General features: G+C 37.8%; 1 protein-coding gene across 5 annotated transcripts in view; it reads right to left on the reverse strand.

Annotated features, from left to right (window-relative positions):
• htt (huntingtin) overlaps positions 1–21,361 on the reverse strand; it is a 48,229-nt gene extending 26,868 nt beyond the window's left edge. For 2 of the 5 annotated variants that reach the window (XM_016232736.1, XM_016232717.1), the window contains exons 1-34: positions 20,965–21,361; positions 19,027–19,110; positions 18,220–18,340; positions 18,068–18,127; positions 17,699–17,778; positions 16,466–16,604; positions 15,057–15,198; positions 14,786–14,964; positions 13,749–13,953; positions 12,847–12,891; positions 12,557–12,634; positions 11,126–11,697; positions 10,106–10,229; positions 9,862–9,980; positions 9,616–9,727; positions 9,320–9,457; positions 8,214–8,372; positions 8,033–8,130; positions 7,691–7,830; positions 7,461–7,524; positions 6,878–6,978; positions 6,641–6,787; positions 6,174–6,294; positions 5,697–5,842; positions 4,638–4,789; positions 3,794–3,996; positions 3,554–3,680; positions 3,285–3,409; positions 2,474–2,584; positions 2,306–2,383; positions 1,964–2,187; positions 1,772–1,850; positions 1,510–1,671; positions 1,302–1,357 (exon numbers count right to left, since the gene is read on the reverse strand). In XM_016232736.1, coding sequence (XP_016088222.1) covers positions 1,302–1,357; positions 1,510–1,671; positions 1,772–1,850; positions 1,964–2,187; positions 2,306–2,383; positions 2,474–2,584; positions 3,285–3,409; positions 3,554–3,680; positions 3,794–3,996; positions 4,638–4,789; positions 5,697–5,842; positions 6,174–6,294; positions 6,641–6,787; positions 6,878–6,978; positions 7,461–7,524; positions 7,691–7,830; positions 8,033–8,130; positions 8,214–8,372; positions 9,320–9,457; positions 9,616–9,727; positions 9,862–9,980; positions 10,106–10,229; positions 11,126–11,697; positions 12,557–12,634; positions 12,847–12,891; positions 13,749–13,953; positions 14,786–14,964; positions 15,057–15,198; positions 16,466–16,604; positions 17,699–17,778; positions 18,068–18,127; positions 18,220–18,340; positions 19,027–19,110; positions 20,965–21,062 — 4,589 coding nt within the window. In that variant the 5' untranslated portion in view covers positions 21,063–21,361. The remainder of the gene's footprint in view (positions 1–1,301; positions 1,358–1,509; positions 1,672–1,771; positions 1,851–1,963; positions 2,188–2,305; positions 2,384–2,473; positions 2,585–3,284; positions 3,410–3,553; positions 3,681–3,793; positions 3,997–4,637; positions 4,790–5,696; positions 5,843–6,173; positions 6,295–6,640; positions 6,788–6,877; positions 6,979–7,460; positions 7,525–7,690; positions 7,831–8,032; positions 8,131–8,213; positions 8,373–9,319; positions 9,458–9,615; positions 9,728–9,861; positions 9,981–10,105; positions 10,230–11,125; positions 11,698–12,556; positions 12,635–12,846; positions 12,892–13,748; positions 13,954–14,785; positions 14,965–15,056; positions 15,199–16,465; positions 16,605–17,698; positions 17,779–18,067; positions 18,128–18,219; positions 18,341–19,026; positions 19,111–20,964) is intronic. The other 3 variants (XM_016232743.1, XM_016232727.1, XM_016232748.1) reach the window with 3 other exon arrangements.
• Positions 21,362–21,708: the final 347 nt, after the last annotated feature.

Below are 21,708 nucleotides of genomic sequence, written 5' to 3' on the forward strand. Positions count from 1 at the left end.
AGATAGATAGATAGATAGATAGATAGATAGATAGATAGATAGATATACACAAATGTTGTTCTTTTCCACTTTCTATTCTCTCAGAGAATCTTTTATATATATATATATATATCATGGTTTTTCACAAAAATATTATGCAGGAAAATGGTTTTCAACATTGATAATAAAAATGTTAAAATAAAAATAAAAAAAGAGTTACTTGAGAACCAAATCAGAATATTAGCTTGATTTCGGTAGGATCATAAAAGACTAAGTAATGGCTGCTGAAAATTCAATATCTAGCATCACAGAGAACAGTTTTGTAATAATATTTCACAATATTAGTGTTTTTACTGTATTGTTGATCAAATAAATGCATTGGTGAGCATAAGAGATTTATTTCATTAAAGCAATAAGCCCCAAGAAGCCGTGGTTTACATTGAATGTATAACTGCTAAGGGGCGTTGTAAGGCACAACACGATAGATAGATAGATAGATAGATAGATAGATAGATAGATAGATAGATAGATATACACAAATGTTGTTCTTTTCCACTTTCTATTCTCTCAGAGAATCTTTTATATATATATATATATATCATGGTTTTTCACAAAAATATTATGCAGGAAAATGGTTTTCAACATTGATAATAAAAATAAAAAAATAAAAAAAAGAGTTACTTGAGAACCAAATCAGAATATTAGCTTGATTTCGGTAGGATCATAAAAGACTAAGTAATGGCTGCTGAAAATTCAATATCTAGCATCACAGAGAACAGTTTTGTAATAATATTTCACAATATTAGTGTTTTTACTGTATTGTTGATCAAATAAATGCATTGGTGAGCATAAGAGATTTATTTCATTAAAGCAATAAGCCCCAAGAAGCCGTGGTTTACATTGAATGTATAACTGCTAAGGGGCGTTGTAAGGCACAACACGAAAATCCCCTGTAAACCACGGCTTCACGGGGCTTATTGCTTTTATAAAACGGTTATTCCATAAACGTAGTAAGGTTTCACAGAATAAAACAGAGCAAATAAAGTGAAATGATATTAATAAAAACAGTATTCTTCCACCAAACAATGTAGTTCCTCAGAAACAGTTGTGGTGCCAACAAAGTGCTTGCCGAGCAACACACAGAAGTAAACAAAGGTGTATGTTTGTAGAGTAATTTACAACAGTTTCGACAGGCTCAACCAATCAGAATCAAGGACCGGAACTATCCGTTTTATAAAAATATTTTAAAAATCTCACCCTAAAATGACTTCAAACTTTTTAATGGTAGTGTATGTTGTTGTGACTATGTCAGATTATCTTACCTGAACTGCCCCACTTCAATATACTCAAACTGCTTCAGCACGAAACCAATGAATACCTGAAACAAACACAGGGTAGTAAAATACTACAACAGTGTATGTCTAACGTAGAAATAAATTAATAGCAAGATTTGTTTTGATTCTAAATTTAGTTGAGTAAAATAGCATGCTGACTCAGTCGGAGTTTGATCCACAGCTCTAAAAGACTCACCTGGTCGGAATCAAGCAAACAGTAGTTGACCCGGAGCTGCACAAGTTGGGTGAGAAGGTCCAGCACCTGTCTTTGTAGGGCCACTGAGGTGCTGGTGGTGTACTGCTTCAAAGCCTTTATCACCAGCGGCTCAAACAAACGGATGTGATTATGAATGGCATTCTGAAACGCACGCAAGTAGTCTACTATTAGACACTTTAACTGTAGTAAGTTGTCATTCTTATGTTTTTTAATTATAGTCATGAATTATGGTGCAGCCTACCTTGTCTCCTCGGTGGCGAGTGACATTGGTGATACTTGACCTCAACTGGTTGGAGACTTTTTGCATGACATCAAACCACCTACAGGATCACAGAGATGACGTTTAGTCATAATGGCCTTCTTAATTTTGTTTATTATATTTATAGGTACATCTTTCTAAGGAAATATTATATACAAGTCTTCTCTCACTCACCCAGATGCATCCTGTTCTTGTTCAGCTTGCACCATGTTTCTGAGGCTGGCATCTGCGAGGGCCTGGGTAAAGTGAGTGTATGGGGCCATGAAGCAGTAATGGTAGAGGCCGGGTCTGACGCTGGTCGAGCCGAGCCGGAGGGCCTTGCCTTGGGACCGACACGGGTGAGCAGAAGCCCCCTCATACTGAGATGCAAGATTGGTCCCAAACAACGCCTTCAACAGCTGTAAGCACAGAGCACATGGTGAAACCAAGGACTTTGTAATGTCATGGATTAAAACAGAACATTTTAGCAGATACTTTTATCCAAAGCGATCAACAGAAGAGTTAAGCGTGTCTAACCTGCTGAACACACACAGTGGCCATAGTGGGTTCCCGAGAGAAACACGACTTGAGGTAACCCAGGATCTCTTCAACACACTAGATAGATAAAAACAGGGTTAAAGTTTGTTACTGACATTCATTTTGCTTCACTCACTGACAGGATAAAATTAGGCTTTGACGTCATACTTTGCCAATATCATGCAGGGTGGCCAACTCAAGCAGCTGTGAAAGGACATCAAGCGCCGACCTCAGGAAACTCCCAAACTTCTCATTGGTGTTGTGAAGGTCTAACGTGACCTTGGAAATGAAAATAATAATCATAAGCAAGATGAATCCAGTAGGAATGGGCATTTTGCTCACCTTGTCCACCTGAATTGAGTACTTAAAAAAAAAAAAAAAACATATGTGATATCCTGTTTTGCTTCCCTTAACTAGTTAGCAATAATTAAAAATATACACTAAAAATGTTACAAAAGTTAGGGGTGGGTATAAATGTTTAATGTTTTTGAAGGTCTCTTATGCTGACCAAGGCTGCATTTATTCGATTAAAATAAACCCAGTAAAATAACAGTAACATTGTGAAATATTTTTACAATTTAATTTAAAATGTATTACTGTGACCGCAAAGCTGAATTTTCTGCATCATTACTCCAGTCTTCAGTGTCACATGATCCTTCAGAAATCATTCTAATATGCTGATTTGCTGCTCAAGAAACTGATATCCAATTTTGACAAAGGCTGTGCTGCTTAATATGTGATGCAGTTTTTCAAGATTCTTTGATTAATACAAATTTTAAAAAGAACAGCATTTATTTGAAATAGATTTTCTATAAGATTATGAATGTCTACTGTCACTTTTGATCAATTTAATGCATCTTCGCTGAATAAGAGTATTAATTTCTTCCAAAAAGGAAAAAAAGATTGTGCTGACCCCAAACTTTTGAACAATAGTTGCTATGTACAATAGACAAACCAAAACTCTTGACTGCAAACTGACTTTGTAGTTAGTATGTGTAGCTCTCAGTGCATCATAAAGCTTCAGATAAGGAGGGAGGTGATAAAAGCTGCCCAGAGTGGTGGATCTGTTAACCGCTGGTGTCGCTGTGCTGTCCGCTGCTCTGCCTGTAAAGAAAAACAGTACAAGATACCTGTAAATATTCAATTAATAAATAGTAAAATACACCATGAGACTTATTTTCCTTGTTTACTCACAGTGGAATTATTCATACGTATGGTCAACAGATGGCACTGCAGGTGTGACTGTACCTGTGTTGGCTTCTCCTCCTTTCTTTGGGCTCATGGGGGTGGTGCCTGGCTCCATCATCTCCTTCTCTTTACCCTTCCGTCTGATTGGACTGAGAGAAGGAGTGTTGCCCAATGAGGGTAAAGTAGCCTGGAAGGAAAGATTAACAGAAATAGCAAAGCTTTTAATACCATTGTAATAAATATTACTGATGTGATGTGATAGCATTATGGTAATCAGGATCTATTGAATCCTTTCTTTACCTTGACCGCAGGGCCTGGGGGGGTGTCATCCAGCACATGGGCGCAGATGTTGAGGATCTTCAGCAGGTGTGAGAACAGCTGCTCCACCATAAAAACCAGAGAGCGGTCGTTAAGAGCAGGCCACGCCTCCTCCACCTTCGAGGGGGCGGGGTTAGACTCCTCCTCTCCTGTCCATGGACTCTTCATGCACTTCGGTGCAACGGCTACAAAAACAGATAGAAAACAACATTTTAAATACAAATGCGCCTAAAACAAAGTTAAAAAAATAAAAAAATAAAATGGCTCCAGAGAGGAGACTTTCATTAGCCTTGGATGAACAGAATAAAATCCCACTTAACCCTCCTAGGCTGTTTGGTCAATTTTGACAGATTTTATTTATGTTTTTTATTTTATAAAAATTAGGTTTCCTTAATCTGCGTGGTTTGTGAAAAAAAATGCAAATGATTCTCTTATTGAAGTGTAGATTTTTACTTTAGTAAAGTTCCAAACATTTGCTTATTTGCTTATGCAAATGATGGTGCAATTGAGAGATTTACACATAAAAACAACCTAAATAACCTACAATCATATATGCATACTTTTATTACTTATTTACTACTTTCTTTTAAAATAAATTACACATTTACTGTTCTGAGTCAACAAAAGAAGGGTAAATAAGATCTAACTAAACTAACCCCCCTCCCCATTTTAATATAAACAATTTTATTGTTACTTCTTAAGGGAAGATTGCGTTCGAACATTTCTTTAAAAAAAAAAATTCATTATAATTATTATACTCATCTCAAAAATGACTGCAAACAGCCTAGGTGTGACTGTGGCTAATCTAATCTAAATGAGTTTGTACCAGCGATAAGATTTCCAGCCAGTAGCAGAGCAGCCTGATGGGCAGAGAGATCAAGAGGGAACCAGGCAGAGGAGATGAGAGACAAAACCATACTGGCCACACCGACCGTCAGAGACCGGCGCACCTCCTCACTACCACCAGGCTGAGAGAGACTACAGAGGAAGAGAACATTTATACTACTGCAGTGAGTGCAACAGACAGATAAAACATTGCACTTACATTGGCAATGGAGATTTGCTTTTTATATTTATACTAACAATATGATCAAGACGTCACATCAAGTATAATAAAGGTTTTATTCTTGGTCCTACAGGAAGTCTTTACTGCTGTAAGGTAGGCCTGTCGCAATAATCAATATATCGACTTATCGCGCAATATATGTACATGACCTCAATAATTTTTGGTGACGCAATATATCGCCCATTATATTTACTTAAAAATTAATGTCACCATGTTTTGTAAATTCCACTTGCGCCTGTGTCTTTTCCAGCTTCTCGTACATAACGTGGTGTAGTCATGAGGTGCTTGTTCAAATTTAAAAAAATGCTTCTACAAAAAAAGTTTTCTCTGTAGATATGGTCTTGTTTAGGAATCTGCGCCTTTGTGCATACGGACATCTGACTGCTAAGTAGTGATTGTGTTTCTCAGCATTTGTGTGCACCCTCAATTTACAGAGAAAAGAAGGTCAGGGAAAAATCTGTAGATGGAAAAAATCTCCATTCTTTTTTTCTACTCGTTACTTTGCACTTTTTGTTAGAAATTGTTTATTTACTATTTATTCAGGTTCTGTAAGGTATGTAATATTTTGAAACTTAATTTCCATGATCTAAATATTCTTAAAAATTAAAAGTTTGTTGTCATTTGGAAGTGTGTAGGCCTTCTTGCATTATTATGCTGTTACATTATGATTATATATTCAGTGGCATAAATTGGTCTTTAATATGACAATAATATCGCTTATCGCAATTATTTCTGGAGCAATATATCGCACAACAAAAAGTTGTTATTGTGACAGGTCTACTGTAAGGTTCAGATTTTTCCAAACAAAAAAGTGTGTACCTAAAGGAGCGTCCACGGCTGCGGTACTGGCTGGAGCGGTTGAGATGAAAGACAGAGGAGCTCACAAAGCCACAATGCCAGCCTGTGCTCCAAGTGCACACTGGGAAGGTGCTGGACAAAAGCCACAGAGCCTCACAACAGCCAAACTAGAGAGATGACATTACGTGTAGAGATTAGATCTTGGGTTCAAATAAGAGCAGCTGTTTGTTACTTCTGTAGCAGCTGTTTGTTACTTCTGTACCACCAAACAGAAGTGTTTCCAACCATGCAGAATTATTATTTATCATTATTTTTTTTTCCTGCTTTGTTTCGTTATGGTACTTCAAGAAAAAATAAGAGATAACTCAAGATAAAAATAAAAATTTTAAAAAGTCATGATCTTTTAAATCATAAAAAAATTTGCTATTTGCTATTTGAAGACGGTCCAATAAAAGCAATATTTTATAAGAATTTGACTCAAAAGGTTAAGGCACTCACAGTCATGGCTCTGGAAGTGGAGGAGGTGAGGGCATGGGAGATGGCAGCGATGACCCGAGACATGTTGTTCTCCACAGTAACATCCGGTGCATTCTGACCCAGATTGTAACCACGGTATGTTCTGCAGTGAAGTACATCATATAAAGAACTAGATTTAAGCCAAGTACAGTATTTTCAGCAGCATTTACTCCAGGCTTCAGTGTCACATGAAATCATTCTAATATGCTCATTTGCTGCTCAAGAAACATTACTTATTTTCAATGTGCTGCCTAATATTTTTGTGGAAATCGTGATACATGCTTTTTCAGGATTCTTGATGAACAGAAAAAAAGCATTTATTCTTAAGCATATAGAAATCTTTTGTAATATTATATTTACTCCATTTCTTTCAAAATAATAAATAAATAAATACAAATGAAAGCTACCATTTAAACACGACATGCAAATGAAGAATGGCTGTAGTGTACCGTGTAATAGTGCTGACAGTGAATTGTGATGGAGACTGGGTCTCGTGCATTAGCAGCTGCAGGTACACACTGCTCTGATCTCGAGCTATGGCCACAACCGGGTCGGTCTGAGCTTGGTCACAGTCATAGAACAACCTGGGCACCAACCTGAGTAGAGAAAGATCGATCAAAAGCAGAGTGTGAGACCTGTGATGTGCAGTCGGGAGATAATGAGTCAGAGATGAAATGTCTAAATACCTGCTGATGGTGTTTGCTGCCACATGTCTCACACGAGGGTCCTCATCGCCCAGTAGATAAAGCACAACATCATTCAGAACCCTGTCCTGGAGCCTCAACAACTGGTAATATGAAAAATACATTATTCAAATACTAATTACATACAACGTTAATTATTAAATTAATGAAATTAGTAAAATAAAACTATTATATAACATAAATAAACTATTATTTATTAAACAACCATATTCAGGAAGTGTAGGTGTTTTTGCAGTTCAATGTGTGTGTGTGTGTGTGTGTTACATATCACACATGTTGCTGAACTGGCAATATATAAATTGAAAATTTTAATCTTTTGATTGTTTTATACTTTTATTTGTTTTTTTATACTTAAAATCATGACAAAGTATATCAAAGTATATTCTTCAAAAGTGTATCCTTGTGTGTTTCATGAAAGAAAGTAATACGAGAACAACAAAGAAGAGAGAATTATGACAGAAGTATTATTTGTATTATTCTTTTAATCATTATTTAATACTAGATTAATAATACAAATAAATAACAAACAAATCATCTTAAATTGAGTAAAGAAAGAGAGATATACCCCAGTATAGTGATGCTCTCCTTTGTGCAACTTCTCAGTTTTTCTCTCCAAAAAACTTACTAACCTGCCAAACACAGAAACAGTAGGTGATTTTAATAATTATATGTTAGTAATTTTTTCACAAAGCTCAGGAGTTACATAGTCATTTTGAAATATGTGCCTTATAAAAGATTGCATCAAAAAGTGTGTTACAAAGTTTTCAAGTACAAGTAAAGTTTGTGTCCACTTACCGGAAATCTATCTCAGCAAGCGTCTCCAAAAGCTCGGTGCGCACCAGCCAATAGGAGCAGTCCTTCAAGGTCAGCAGATCAATGAGTAGTTGCAGGCCAAGTTCACTTAGACTGCCATTGCACAACGCCATGATACAGTGCTGTTGTTGTGTAAAAACACAATATTTATAAATTCCTCCAAAACTAACAGACATGCATAAACTAGCATTCTTTACATGTTTAAAATGATCCAAGGGACATGTATGTATGTATATATATATATATATATATATATATATATACACACACACACACACACGTCCCTTGGATCATTTTATATATATATAATTTTTTTTCACTCACCCTAACAGCAGCACAGGCCATTTTACATGTGACTGAAGATTCATCTTTCAGACTTCGCTGCAGCAGAGGCACAAAGTTTTCGAGTGTCAAAGAGTTTCCTGAGAAAACAGAAAGACAGAGATTGTGAAGACAGGCTTCAGAGTGTGTGATCATTTGATCGAGCTGTAGCTGTAGTTCTCACCCGTGACGGAGTGGATCTGGGACAGCCATGCCTCTGTGTTGTAGCGTGTCTTGAACTGGATGTCTTGGATTAAAGCTCCACACAGGATGGCTGTGGCTCCTCTGATCTGAGGATCCCCATGTTCAATGTACTGCAGTATATCACTGATGTACTGTTGCTCTGTTCACACAAAGACAACAAGTTCAGTTATCTAATTTGGTTTCATTTCAGTTTTGAGGTATGGGCCCCTCCTTATTTCTTCCCATTTTATTCTCCCTGCTCTTTGCTCTATGCTAGATCGTCATCTAATGTTTCTGTGGTCCTGTGGTCCACACTGTCCCTGTGTGTCCTGCCCCGCCGCATCCGGTCTTATCTTTCCGTGGCTAAGTATTAGTAGTAGTTTCTGTTTATTTTTAAATTATGATAAAGACTGTTGAGTCCTCGACTTGTCCCTACCAAAAATGAGACACATATATGTAAAAAAAAATAAAATAAAAAAAGAAGCCCCCCAGAAACTAAATAAAAGGTAATCTAAAGACAAAACAAAACATGTCAAACAAAAATAAAAGCAAATGTGGAATTTATAAACAAAAAAATTACAACAAAAAACTAACCAAAACAGAAACAAAACACAAAAGCAAGAGTGTAATTCAATGGACCCATGAATTAGATGGACCCACTGGTCTTCAACGAGCCCAAAAGAGCCCATGTTACACCTCTCTTCATCTCCTTGCACTGGCTGACAATCACTTTCCAGAACATTCTCGTTCACCACTCCTGGCTGGTGGAACGATCTTCCCACCCCTATCCGGAATGCTGAATCCCTGACAATTTTTAAGCGACAGCTGAAAACTCATCTCTTTCGAAGCTACTTGACTTCATCATAAAAAAAAAAAAGTTCCTCGCTCTTTATTTATTCCTTCTCTTTCTAGCTTGTACTTATTTGAACAATGTCTAAGAACTTGGTATTACAACCACTTCTTGTGTCTGTTTGCCTCTTTAAGAAGAATCGCTTTATGTATCCCCCAATTGTAAGTCGCTTTGGATAAAAGCGTCTGCTAAATGACTAAATGTAAATGTAAATGTAATTAACAGAATCCTTGGATAGTGGTCAGTGTTTTTCTCACCGTCTGGTTGTTGTCTTTCTAGTGGCTGCAGGTAGAGTTTGTTAAAGAAGGCTTCAGGTAGAAGAGCTGCTGCTGTCCCCACACAGCTGATGGCTAACGCTTTAACGCTCACACGGACCTCATTATCAGGAACCAGCCCTACAACACACAAACAAACACATAGATTTACTATTTAATGAAGAAAGACACTTTAATGTTCAACTTGCAAACACCAACATCCAAAAGCACTTGTACTGCATGCTATTGTGACAATGCAGAGTCAAGCAACACATGAGAGTAAATGTCTTGTTTCCCACCATTTCTTTGGCCGGTGAGCAGGAAGGAGGCCGCCAACAGCCGGACACAGTGCACCAGAGGCTCTTCCTTTGGGTCAGTATAGTGACCAATATCTCCTTTAATCCTAGATGGCTAAAAGACACAGAATACATACAAAATATTCACAGGATGTGCAGTTTAACTACTAGATCTCTGTAAAGAATCTGTGAGAAATTGAGATTAGCAATATTATTCATTTGGACTATAAAGGCTATGTACGCGTTTACCTTGTTGTCGAGTTCTGCGTGTTCCATAACTTCTTCCTTTGGTATGAATCGATCCACACTGCTATCAGATGATTGCCTGTTGTGACCTTTTCCCTCCAGAAGATGGGGCTTACTTAAAGCTGGCGACAAGAGAAAACAGAACTGTGAGCTAAAAGGATGACTAATAAACATGTGCACTTCACACCCAAGCTAGACCATTAGAGCAGGGTATATTTCTGAGCAAGCGTCCAAAATGAGCATGTACCCAGTGCTGACTGAGAGAAAGGTTCTGGTATTTTGTCAGGTGGTGGAGCTGCGCCCTCCTCCTCCTCATCCTGCAGTGTGCCGATCTGCATCCCTGAGTACTGACTCTCACTGCCGTCCAGCACCTAAACATCACACACACATATATATATACATAAATATCACTATATACACACACAACAGAATGGACCAAACTCACAAACAAGCATAAACATTCACATCAACTCATTCATGCAAATGCACACAAAGAACAGTAACATTCAGACATGCAGTATCACTTTAGGAACTCAAATATTGCTTCATCAACTTTCTTTTGCATAATATGCATGTCAAGACAATTTTGGTCCTCACAAAAACCAAAAGTAGGGTGTTAATCTAATGCTAGCTGCATTACCAGAACATATTGAGGATTTAATGGCTGATGCACTAGATATTAGTTTATAAATGTTAGTCTCCTAATTTGGCAAAAGAGAGCTTGTGGCCAGGGATCATAGCTTTTATCAAAACAGGGAAATGGCTCAAATTCAATCCAACGTTATTTTAGTATTATTTAGCTACATATATTTCATATTATTTTTTTTAATATTTTCAGTTTGTCATTGTGCTTGTCATTTTTATTAGTTTTTGTTTTCTTTAAATATTTCTATTTAGCTTTCATTTATTTCTATTTCAGTTTTAGTAATTGTAATACTTAAACATAGTTGTCAAATAAACATTCCTAATTTAAATTTTTTTTTTTTACTTATGTATTGCATCCAATACTTTCATTTTAAATTAGCTTTTTTTTCAATTGCAAAAAATTATTTTTAACAGTTTTTGTTTTAGTTAACAACAACAACACTGATTTAAATCTGATCTGAGATCAGCATAAGTGTTGTTGGGACAAGGTTTTTAATCAGTGGTTCAGAATCAGGGAAATAAAAGGCGTTCAAACACCTCAGGAAAGAGGTCGTGCATGTGGGGGTGGAGCAAATGAGGGGCGGGATTCTATCGGGGCGGAGAAGAGCAACAATAGCCTCACCCCCTGTCCTCTGCTGACCTGGTCACTACTGCTAGAGGAAGAGATGGCAGAAAAGGTGGAGGAAGAAGTCGAGGTAGAGGAGGAGGAAGAGGATGGCCTGTAGAGAGATGACTCGCTGTCGGAGTGCGGGTCCGGCCCTTCTGTGGGAGTTGGGGAAGGTGGTGAATAGTTCCGATAGCGTCTGCTGGTGCTGGTGACACTTACAAGCTCGGCGCAGTCTGAAGGCGTCACGGCGGAGTCCGGCCCCTCCGTAGTCGTCTGGGAACTGTCACTAGGGGGCGACGACGACACGGCTCCCGTCGACATCTGGTTGCCTTCGGTTACTAAGTCACCGGACGTGCTGACGACCCCGGCGCCCCCGCTTGAGCTGCGACTTAGCATGTCCTCCTCGTCTTCCTCATCTGGAGTATCAGGCCCTACACCCTGCTCTGATGCACTCAGGTCCACTGAGTCTCCCGGCTGCAAGGCATGCTGGGAGGAGCGTGGCTGCTCTGTGATGATGTCAGATGTGCCAAGAGACGAAACGCCCGATGAGGAGGGAGCTTCACTGGAGCTGTCGCCACCAACCGAGGCTTGAAGAAATGTGAGAGAAACATTACATGCAATGCATTTGTTTGAATTCAAGGAGTGTGTACAAATTAATATAAAATAATTTGTTTTATGAAGAAAGCTAAATTCATGGCCATGATACTCTGGGCTACTAAGGTGTTTTGTGTAATTTCTAACATGTTGCTATGTGGCTGTTAGGGTGCTCAAGCAAAACAACAAATCCTCAAATCTACTCTAGAAAAATTAGCATCCAAAAACTTTTTCTTTTTCTTTTTTCTTGAAAGAAGTCTCTTATTCTGCTCACCAAGTGTGCATGTATTTAATCAAAACTAAGGTAAAAGCAAAAATATTGTGAAACATTATAACAATTTAAAATAAAAAATCTAATTTAATCCTGTGAGGGCAAAGCTGAATTTTCTGCATTATTACTCCAGTCTTCAGTGTCACATGATCCTTCAGAAATCATTCTAATATGCTGATTTGGTGCTCAAGAAACATTCATTCATTCATGTATTTATTTATCTATTGTGCTCAATAAAAATGTCTTAAAATCAATGTTGAAAACAGTTAAAAAACAAGTTAAAAAGCATTTTATAAAATTATAAATTAAATACTTTATAACATTATAAACATCTTAAATGTAACTTTTAATCAATTTGATGCATCCTTGCTCAATAGAACTATCGTTCAAAAAAATCTTACTGAATTTTTGAACAATATTGTATATAACATTCTGATTCCTTAATATGACTCTGGTCCCTCTTTCAGGTTACTTTGTGAGATGTTAATGCTGATTTATTTTTTTTCATCTATCAGGAGAAATTCGCAAGTCTTAAGACTTGTACGTAAGAGTACTGTTACGTACTCCTCTCCTCAACTTACCAGAGAATGATCCTGTGGTGACCTCTGACCTCTCAGGGTCATCCTCCAAACCCTCTTCTTCACCTGACAACAGCTTACCTGAGACAAGCACAACATACAAGGCTTATCATTACAATACAACAAAAAAATTTCTCATTTAAACACCATTCTAAATTTCTCTAACAGTCTAAAATTCCAACTGCACATTCAGTATCAAAGCTGCTCTACTAACATGCCACAGACAGCCCTCGAAACAAACACAGAAACGTGTCAGTAGGTTAGACGCAAAAGAAGGGCAGTCAAGAAGTCACCTTTCTGCTTCCTGAGGAGGAGAGGACTGCATGTTGACCCACCGGCTGTATGCAGGAAACAGGAAGTGAAGAGAGCAGAAAAAGCCCAAAAATTCATTTTGAGGGTTAGAGGAAGGAAGAAGCAGAGGATGAAGATCACATGCATCGTGAAACTTGCTGCAGTGAATTTTGAAGTAGTTATCAGTTATCAAACAGAATAGGCAACATTAAGAAGCAGTGTGGGAAATATTAAGAGGGCTTGTCATTAATGAGTAACAAAGATTTGAATTAAAATACAAAAGGAGAACTTTAACCATTTAACAACTTCAGTTAATAAATCCAAACATTACAGATGATTACTCCACAAATGGAGGATGACCGATATATAGTTCAACCAAATAAATGGGTTATCGTAAAAAATCTTCGTGATACTTTTTTTGCTCAATGTTCTTCTGCCTGGCCTTGCAAAATAAACTTTATGAAGTAGTTATGCACATTTTTTCTCTCACCCTTTCTTGTACATTATGTAAATATTTCATTATATGACAAAAATAAAAATAAATTCACCAGTAGTGATTTTTTATGAATAAAAATTATTTTAATATCTACAAAACATTTTATGATAAAGTATGCCATTTTTTAACATTAAGGGGATGGTTTTCATTCATGTTACTGATTTTAAAAACAATCGGCCGATTAATCGGTTACTGACCACGTTTTACATTTTTAGTCCTCGGTATCAGCCACTCTCAGTTATAATCTACAATCAGTCACTCTCTCCTTTTGAAAGTCCCTTACATACCCAACAAACCTTATTTTCTCACAGGATGCTTCTCCACTGACAGTGAAAAGGAGACGACCGACCAAACTATTACAGCATGACCACAGATGGGGTAAATGGAATGAACAAAAGCAATATTTACCAATAAGCTCGAGAATGCTGCCACTGCGTGCGCGGCTCTCAGTCTCTTCTCTGAAGACACTGGTGTGTGATATTTTGCCACATGTGATGAGTGCATCGAGGAGCTCAGGGGGAGGAGTGCGAAACACCTGCTGCAGAAGCTCCAGAGATGCTGTCACCACATTATGATCCCAGTGCTGCGTGTAGTGTAGGGTCAGTTCATAGACCTAAGAACCAAAGATTAGAGTTTGCATGTACACAAAACACAAAATGAATCACAACAACATAATAAAACTGCTGGAAATTCAGCTTTACTGAATGTAGTGTAGGAATTTCAATAAATGACTGTTTACTAATACCAATATGTGACCCTGGACAAAAAAAAACAGTCTTAAGTAGCACGGGTATATTTGTAGCAATAGCCAAAAATACACTGTATGGGTCAAAATTATAGATTTTTCTTTTATGTCAAAAAAGCGTTAGGATATTAAGTAAAGATCATGTTCCATGAAGATATTTTGTAAATTTCCTACCATAAATATATAAAAACTTAATTTTTGATTAGTAATATGCATTGCTAAGAACTTCATTTGGACAACTTTAAAGACGATTTTCTCAATATTTAGATTTTTTTGCACCCTCAGATTCCAGATTTTCAAATAGTTGTATCTCGGCCAAATATTGTCCTATCAGATTTGACACTTAAAGGGGTCATATGATGCGATTTCAAGTTTTCCTTTCTCTTTGGAGTGTTACAAGCTGATTGTGCATAGATAAGATTCCTGAAGTTGCAAAGACTAAAGTCTCAAAACCAAAGAGATATTCTTTATCAAAGTTAAGACTCTGCCACGCCCCCCTAAAACGGCTCGTTCTAACACACAATAATGTACAGTATTTGAAAAATAATGTGTTTTTTGATTAAAGCATGTCAACATATTCTGTTACACCAAATAATGATCCTTAAAAAAGCATCATATGACCCCTTTAAGACTGCTTTTGTGGTCCAGGGTCACATATGTCAAATGACAAGAATACAATTAGCTTTATCAGCTCTGATACCTGAATGAGCTGCTCAGGTGTAGGGGTGACGTCTGCCTCTTTACGAACGAGCCCAAAGCTGCCCTTCAGACTGGTGTTAGGAGCCTGCTGCTGAAGAAGAGGCATCAGGTAGCGCAATGTCAGTAATACACCTAGAATCAGGTGACTGGAATGTTCCTCATCCACCGGCACTACCAAACCTGAGAGAGAGAAAACAGGAAGACGAATTAAGACATCTGAAAAGCACCAAGTTTTTCCAGTGTGTGTTTCAGAGTGTGTGTGAGCGTCCTACCGAGCAGCACGTTGAGGAGCCAGGTGTAGAAGTAGTGTGTTCTGCGTGAGTGCTGACACACGCTGACAGCCGAGCTGGCCGCTGTTCGGCGAATAGTGGGAGAACTGGACTTCAGATTGGCAACAAAGGCCTTCAGCAGCATCTACATACACATTCACAGAGTCCAATCATAAATGCCACATTCAAAGTGATTGTGATAAGAATCATTTATAGAATATGAAAAGAATGTGAATAACAGGAAGTGAGATCAATCATATTGTTTCATTTGCTTTATCAATTATAATACTTATTAAGAATACTTTAATTCGTTTTTTTCATTTTGTAAGAAAAGGACTTAAGAGAAGTCTAGGAACATTAATTAGTGTTTTCCCTTGCGAATTTGTGATCCCTCTTCTGCAACAGATTGTCATCTGTTGCAGAATCATCATTAGTATTCAAAGAACAATTTTTCTTTAGAAATTAATATTTCTTTTTCAAAAGTGACCATAAAGACACATACAATTCTTCTGTTTTAATAAAAAAAATGTTCTTTTGAACTTTCTTGAAAAAGTATTATGGTTTCCACAAAATAAAAATATTAAGCAGCAAAACTCTCTCTTTTTAGCCTAAAATCATTTTTAAAAAAATCAGCATATTAGAATGATTTCTGAAGGATCATGTGACACTGAAGACTGAAGTAATGGTTGCTGGAAATTCAAATTCAAATTTCTATCACAGGAATAGATTACATTTTAAAATTTCAATTGTAATAATATTTCACAATACTGTATTTTTGATCTAAATAAATGCAGCATTGTTGAGCATAAGAGACTTAAGAAAAGGCTGTGTATTCTGTTAGCCGATTAAGGACTCCTGGAGTGTTTGCATAGCTACACAATTTGATTTGTCTTCGTCTCCTGTCCTTCCAAGGACCTTCACTTGACCTTGCATGTGAAATGTGTGTATTAATGACTTTAGCTGCATTTAAACATAAGAAATCAACACTAAACTGACAAATCTCCTGTCTTTTAATGTAAATGTGTTCTTGGCAAGGGAACAGACTCTTCGTCTCCTACTGATGTGAGGGAGAGGAGGCTCATGGATAATTAAATCCAGTCTGACTGAGTCACATTCCATATTGAGAAGATGATGTCACCACTGCGCATTCAGGGCTTCAGACAGTGAGAGAAGATAACGGTGTGGGAAATCCTGCACTGAGGTGCCAAATCACAGAATTCATTGTGGTGTGACATTTGAGTCAAATGATTTCCACCTGAAAATCAGGTGATGTGGTTCTTTAAAGTGACGTGTTCTTTGAAAACCTTTAACTGTGACAAACATTCAGCTAAACCATAAAACATAGTTTACAGTGGTTTCCTTTGAGTTTTTTAAATCTCTTTCTTACTGAACTCACAGACTGCTGTTATTACCTTGATCTCTCCATCATTGGCAAAGTGTCCCAGGGCAGCCATGATTTTAGGAATTGAAGAAGAAAGAGTTTCCTGCACAGTCTCCTCCTGACGTTTAGTGATCCGTGTCAGACATGGCAGCAGATTCACAAGATACGGCCTGAGAAAAAAAAAATGGATAAAAAAAAGGAGGATTCATGCATGTTTGCTGATCATTACAATTAGATGCATGGTTTTCATTTTGTAATCACTAACCCAATATCAGTAGGGCAAAAAAAAAACTATCGCGATTTCTTTGATCAATTTTGCGATTTCGATTTTAATCACGATTTTGACACACACAGACATGCTTTACAGTCATTAATTCATTCAGTGTGAATTTGAAACATATTTCCAAAAGAAAACCAATTAGAGCTTTATCAAGAAGCTGCCTCTAGAACAGACATAAGGCAAAATAATCACTACGTAAAGGTGTAACAAAATGTCTCTAGAATAGACATATGGCAGAAAGAAAGAAAAATCCCGTGTCCAGGGATTTTTTTTTGCCATGCATTGGTCATCGAGCTCTTTGTGGCGTTGCCTCAGATGTTGAACTAGATTTGTTGCGCCAAGTTCACACGTACTCCGTCTGCAGTGCGTATACAGTATGTGAATGCGGTGCAGAAGCAGCACGGACTCATTTTGCTTTCGCACAGGATGCGTTTGCAGTCAACTCCTGATCCGCGGGATTTTAATTATATGCATTTATGGTGTAATTACTAAATTTCCGTGTCAATCCAAGTTCATTTTTACCACGAATAATGTGCTGTCACTTTAATTCAGCGCATGCAGCACAGCAGAAATAGATTCCATGCGGAAACGATCGCAGCATGACTGCTGCAGATGCACCGCTCCTGGAGCGCACTGCCGGACCACAATCGCGTGCAGTGTGAACGCTCTGATCCGTTAACATGGGCACGGAAAAAACACGCACCACAGACGGAGTGTGTGAACCTGGCGTTACGTTTGTATGCCCGCCCGGTCTGTTCTGTTCTCATGCTCCATTTAGGCGCACTGCATTCTGATTGGTTCGGATAGCATACTGCAGGAGGTTGGGGGCACGAAAAATCGTGCTATAAAGCGATTTTTAGAAATCGTGCACACTCAAATCGCGATTTTATGATGATTTCGATTAATCGCACAGCCCTAAATATCAGTCTCACTTATTCCTGAGCAGACCAATAGAAGTAACTGACTTTAAGTCAATAAGCATACCTGCATTTCTGAGGACGCACTAGGTGAGCAAGCTCAGCAAACCTCCACAAGGCTGCCCGCAGACTCCGAGAGGCAGCGTTCTGTGAAAATAGACAGAGTAATGCTTTATTAGTGATCTGTACATTTCCCTAGAGAAAACAAGACACCTGTACCTACGAAAACTATACGGTATGCCATTACCAAAAACACTCTCCCCTAGAAAAAACAATAAAGCACCGTTTGTACCAAGAACAAAACAAAATGAATCGCATACCAACTGTCTATTTGCACCCAAAGAAAAACAAAAATGTAACTCTTATAACCACTACAAATTTTTGTTTCTGGTGAAAATACATCCAAATCGCATAAAGATAATGCAATCTAACTCACCTTTTTAATCTCTTTGTACAGTTCAAGCTGCAGCCTAGGCAAGTTGGAATCCATCAATGCCTGCAGAAATGATATCACAATATTTTATCACTGTAATCATCATTAGTCTCCAAATGAATATATAGGAGATATATAAACTGTACAAGACTTACTTTGATGATTTTGTTGAGGCACTCATCTGCCACCATCCTGACGTCAGACTCCTTGTCGTCGCTGCACAACAAGAACATTTCCATCGCAATTCCGAGAAGTTTCTGGAACTCTGGAGATGTCCTGATAAAGTTACAGTGAAAAGGTCTCAGTGGAATGAAATACAATACATACACAGCTGTGACAAAAATACTAGTTTGCTAACAAAAATGTAGGCTAAAACTTTCACATTAGCAGCGGCCCAGACAAAACATGTGCATTATGTATATTATGTCCCAACAAAGGCAATTTGACTTTGCCACTCATTCAGATTATAATAGAAAATAAGGAGACTACACATCTGAGTGTGGTCTGTTCCTCTTTAAATCCAGCTGTTACTATCAGCAAAAAGGATTTCACTACATCTGTATTGTCCCTAAACTTTTGAACAGTAGTGTATATGCTGACCTACAGGTGAAGGACAGCACATTTAGAAAGAGCCAATCAAAAACGTCTGCACATGCTTTTTAAAAGTTTACAATAATCTTTCATTTACTGCCACTGTTTTTCCAAACAGATTTATTTTTTGTATTCAAGTGTAGTCAAGCTGAGAGAACTGGACTTTGAGATTTTCAAGCGTGCTGGCACTCACATTAAAATTTGCTAGGCCACTTGTAATAATTCAGGATTTTTCATCTTGAATACCTTCACTGAATTTGCATTGTAAGGGTGAAAAAGCCAGCCTAACGTCAGCTTCAACAGGCTTTTGTCAATGACTCATAAGACGTGACCAAATCTGATTATCCTTAATCTGATGTGTCAGTCCATACCTCAGCGACTGTGCCACGATGTTTTCACATATCGTCAGGCAATGAGTCACTCTGTCCTTTTTGGTTGTAGCAAGGTCTTTTTTTCTGTAAGAAAAACACAATATTACTGGGAATGTCATGAAAACAAACATAAAATGAATTCACAACATTTGATTAAACACATGAATAACATCTCCAGCAGATATTTTCTTCATAAACATACACAAAGAGCTGCTAATATGCAACTCAACATGAATAGAAGCACTTGAGTTGTAAATCTGACATTAATCTGTAAAGTCAGTGAGTATATTATGTTGGGCCACAGTAGTCAGCCAGATACTGTTTATTTTCCAATACTGATTACCTAAACTATTAGGTTAATGTAAACTTGCTAACAATGCAGCAATAAAGCTGTTCTTCTGGACCACAGCACATGTAACATCACTGTTCACTCGTGGTGATCTACAACAAATCTGAATTTATTTAAACACAACCAAATGATTTCAGCAGATGAGCTTTCAACCTTGAAAAACTAAATATGTAATAGGCCATCTATTACAGTGGTTGACGCATGATCACTTAGAGGCTTGACAGACAGGTCCCTTAACATCCAAAATAGTACCAAACAGTTTATCTTGGGACATTTTAGAATCAGAATCAGCTTTATCGCCAGGTACGTTTACACATACGAGGAATTTGTTTCAGTGACAGAAGCTCCACAGCGCAGCTACTTCTTTTTATCCAGAATAATGTCAATCTGTCTCATTAACAGAACATCAATTAATTAATTTTCATGATTTAACATACGCTCAGTGCTGATCGAATGCAAAGTCAACTTTTCAAATGCTTCTGGTGTCTTAAATGAGGAAATCGCTTCATTTATTTACACACAATTCCCATCCAATGTCTTTGTAAAGTATTTATTTACAGTGCATTTCTGCTATATATGTTTGAATTTAATTTTCAAACTTTGAAATACATCAGTGATGATCACTATAATATCTTTTTTTATTTACTTTTCTCTTGTATTAGAATTATATCACATTATCATGAACACTTCACAAGAATTGAAATACATATTCAGCTTATAAAAAAGGTACACCAGAAAATTTAAATGGCTTTTGCATTTAATAAGTATGTAACAGACAAAACTGGGTGATTTCGCCGGATTTTCAGTATGACTGTGGTTCAATACATGGAGCTGAAAATTGCCATGAGGCAATCTGTCAGCATGCATAATCAATTTCTGACACATAACTTTTTGTATCTGATGGTATTGAGTCACGCTGAGTGGCATGCAAGGAAAATCACGCTCTCTTTGTGAGAAGATGTAAAAATCAGGAGATGAACAGATTCATAGAAAATAGCTACTTAATTTACACTCAAACATTTTCCAGTGTGTGTTTTATTTCAGCAGTCAAGAATTATGGAGTTATTTCTTGCTTTCTCCTTGGTTTTCTAGGCTGTTTTATCTCGAAACTGTGTGACACTGTGTGACACTTCTAACGTGTTGAGCGTCATGTGATTTTAAGCCCAAGACAACAACAATAACCAGCTTTATCGAGAAAACACACAGCCCTCCCGCATGTGATGACAACATTACTATAGCGACTGTCTCAGGTGATGTCAGCACCCTGATGATGATGATGATGATGATGATGAAGAAGAAGAAGAAGAAGCATTAACATGAGCTCAGCACTCACTGTTTCTGGACGAGCTCCTCGGCCGACAGCGGGCCTTGCTGCTGCTGGAATGATTCTAACGTGTTGAGCGTCATGTGATTTTAAGCCCAAGACAACAACAATAACCAGCTTTATCGAGAAAACACACAGCCCTCCCGCATGTGATGACAACATTACTATAGCGACTGTCTCAGGTGATGTCAGCACCCTGATGATGATGATGATGATGAAGAAGAAGAAGAAGAAGAAGAAGCATTAACATGAGCTCAGCACTCACTGTTTCTGGACGAGCTCCTCGGCCGACAGCGGGCCTTGCTGCTGCTGGAATGATTTGAGCGACTCAAACGCTTTCATCAGCTTCTCCATGGTGGCCATTTTATCAGAAGTACTGGTCTAGATGGAGTCTGACTGGAGAGCTGGTAATATTTACCAACTCAACTGTACAGCCAGCGTAAGAGCTCTGCTGTTGTGCAGAACGCCGAAGGGAAACTGAAGCTGTCGTCGTGGTCGGATACCGCTTACAGTGGGCAAAACCCCCCTCAAATCCGATCTAATTTCCACACACCATCCGATTATGACCGATATTCAAACCAAATAATCAGAAGGCAGTTGGAAAGATGTCTAGGTCTGAAAGCCATCTTAAAGCAGAGTTAGGGAGCAACGGTTCTGCTGTATTTCCGGGTTAACAAAACTTCTGTCAAAATTAAAGTCCTCTTTGTCATAATAAAATCTATCTACGACGACGTTTACAGGTGCATCTCAATAAATTAGAATGTCGTGGAAAAGTTCGTTTATTTCAGTACTTCAACTCAAATTGTGAAACTCGTGTATTAAATAAATTCAATGCACACAGACTGAAGTAGTTTAAGTCTGTACAAAAAACTGTTCTGTACTTGATTGCTAGAGCTATGAGACCAGCCAGCAGAATACCAAACAGCAAAGCTAGGCACACAACCAACACTTTGCAGAACTTTGAAGAAAACACAGGCTAGTCTACATGTATAACATTATCATTAAAATG

This window comes from Sinocyclocheilus grahami, unplaced genomic scaffold (assembly GCF_001515645.1).
Source record: "Sinocyclocheilus grahami isolate Dianchi unplaced genomic scaffold, SAMN03320097.WGS_v1.1 scaffold17.1, whole genome shotgun sequence".
NCBI lineage: Eukaryota > Metazoa > Chordata > Actinopteri > Cypriniformes > Cyprinidae > Sinocyclocheilus > Sinocyclocheilus grahami.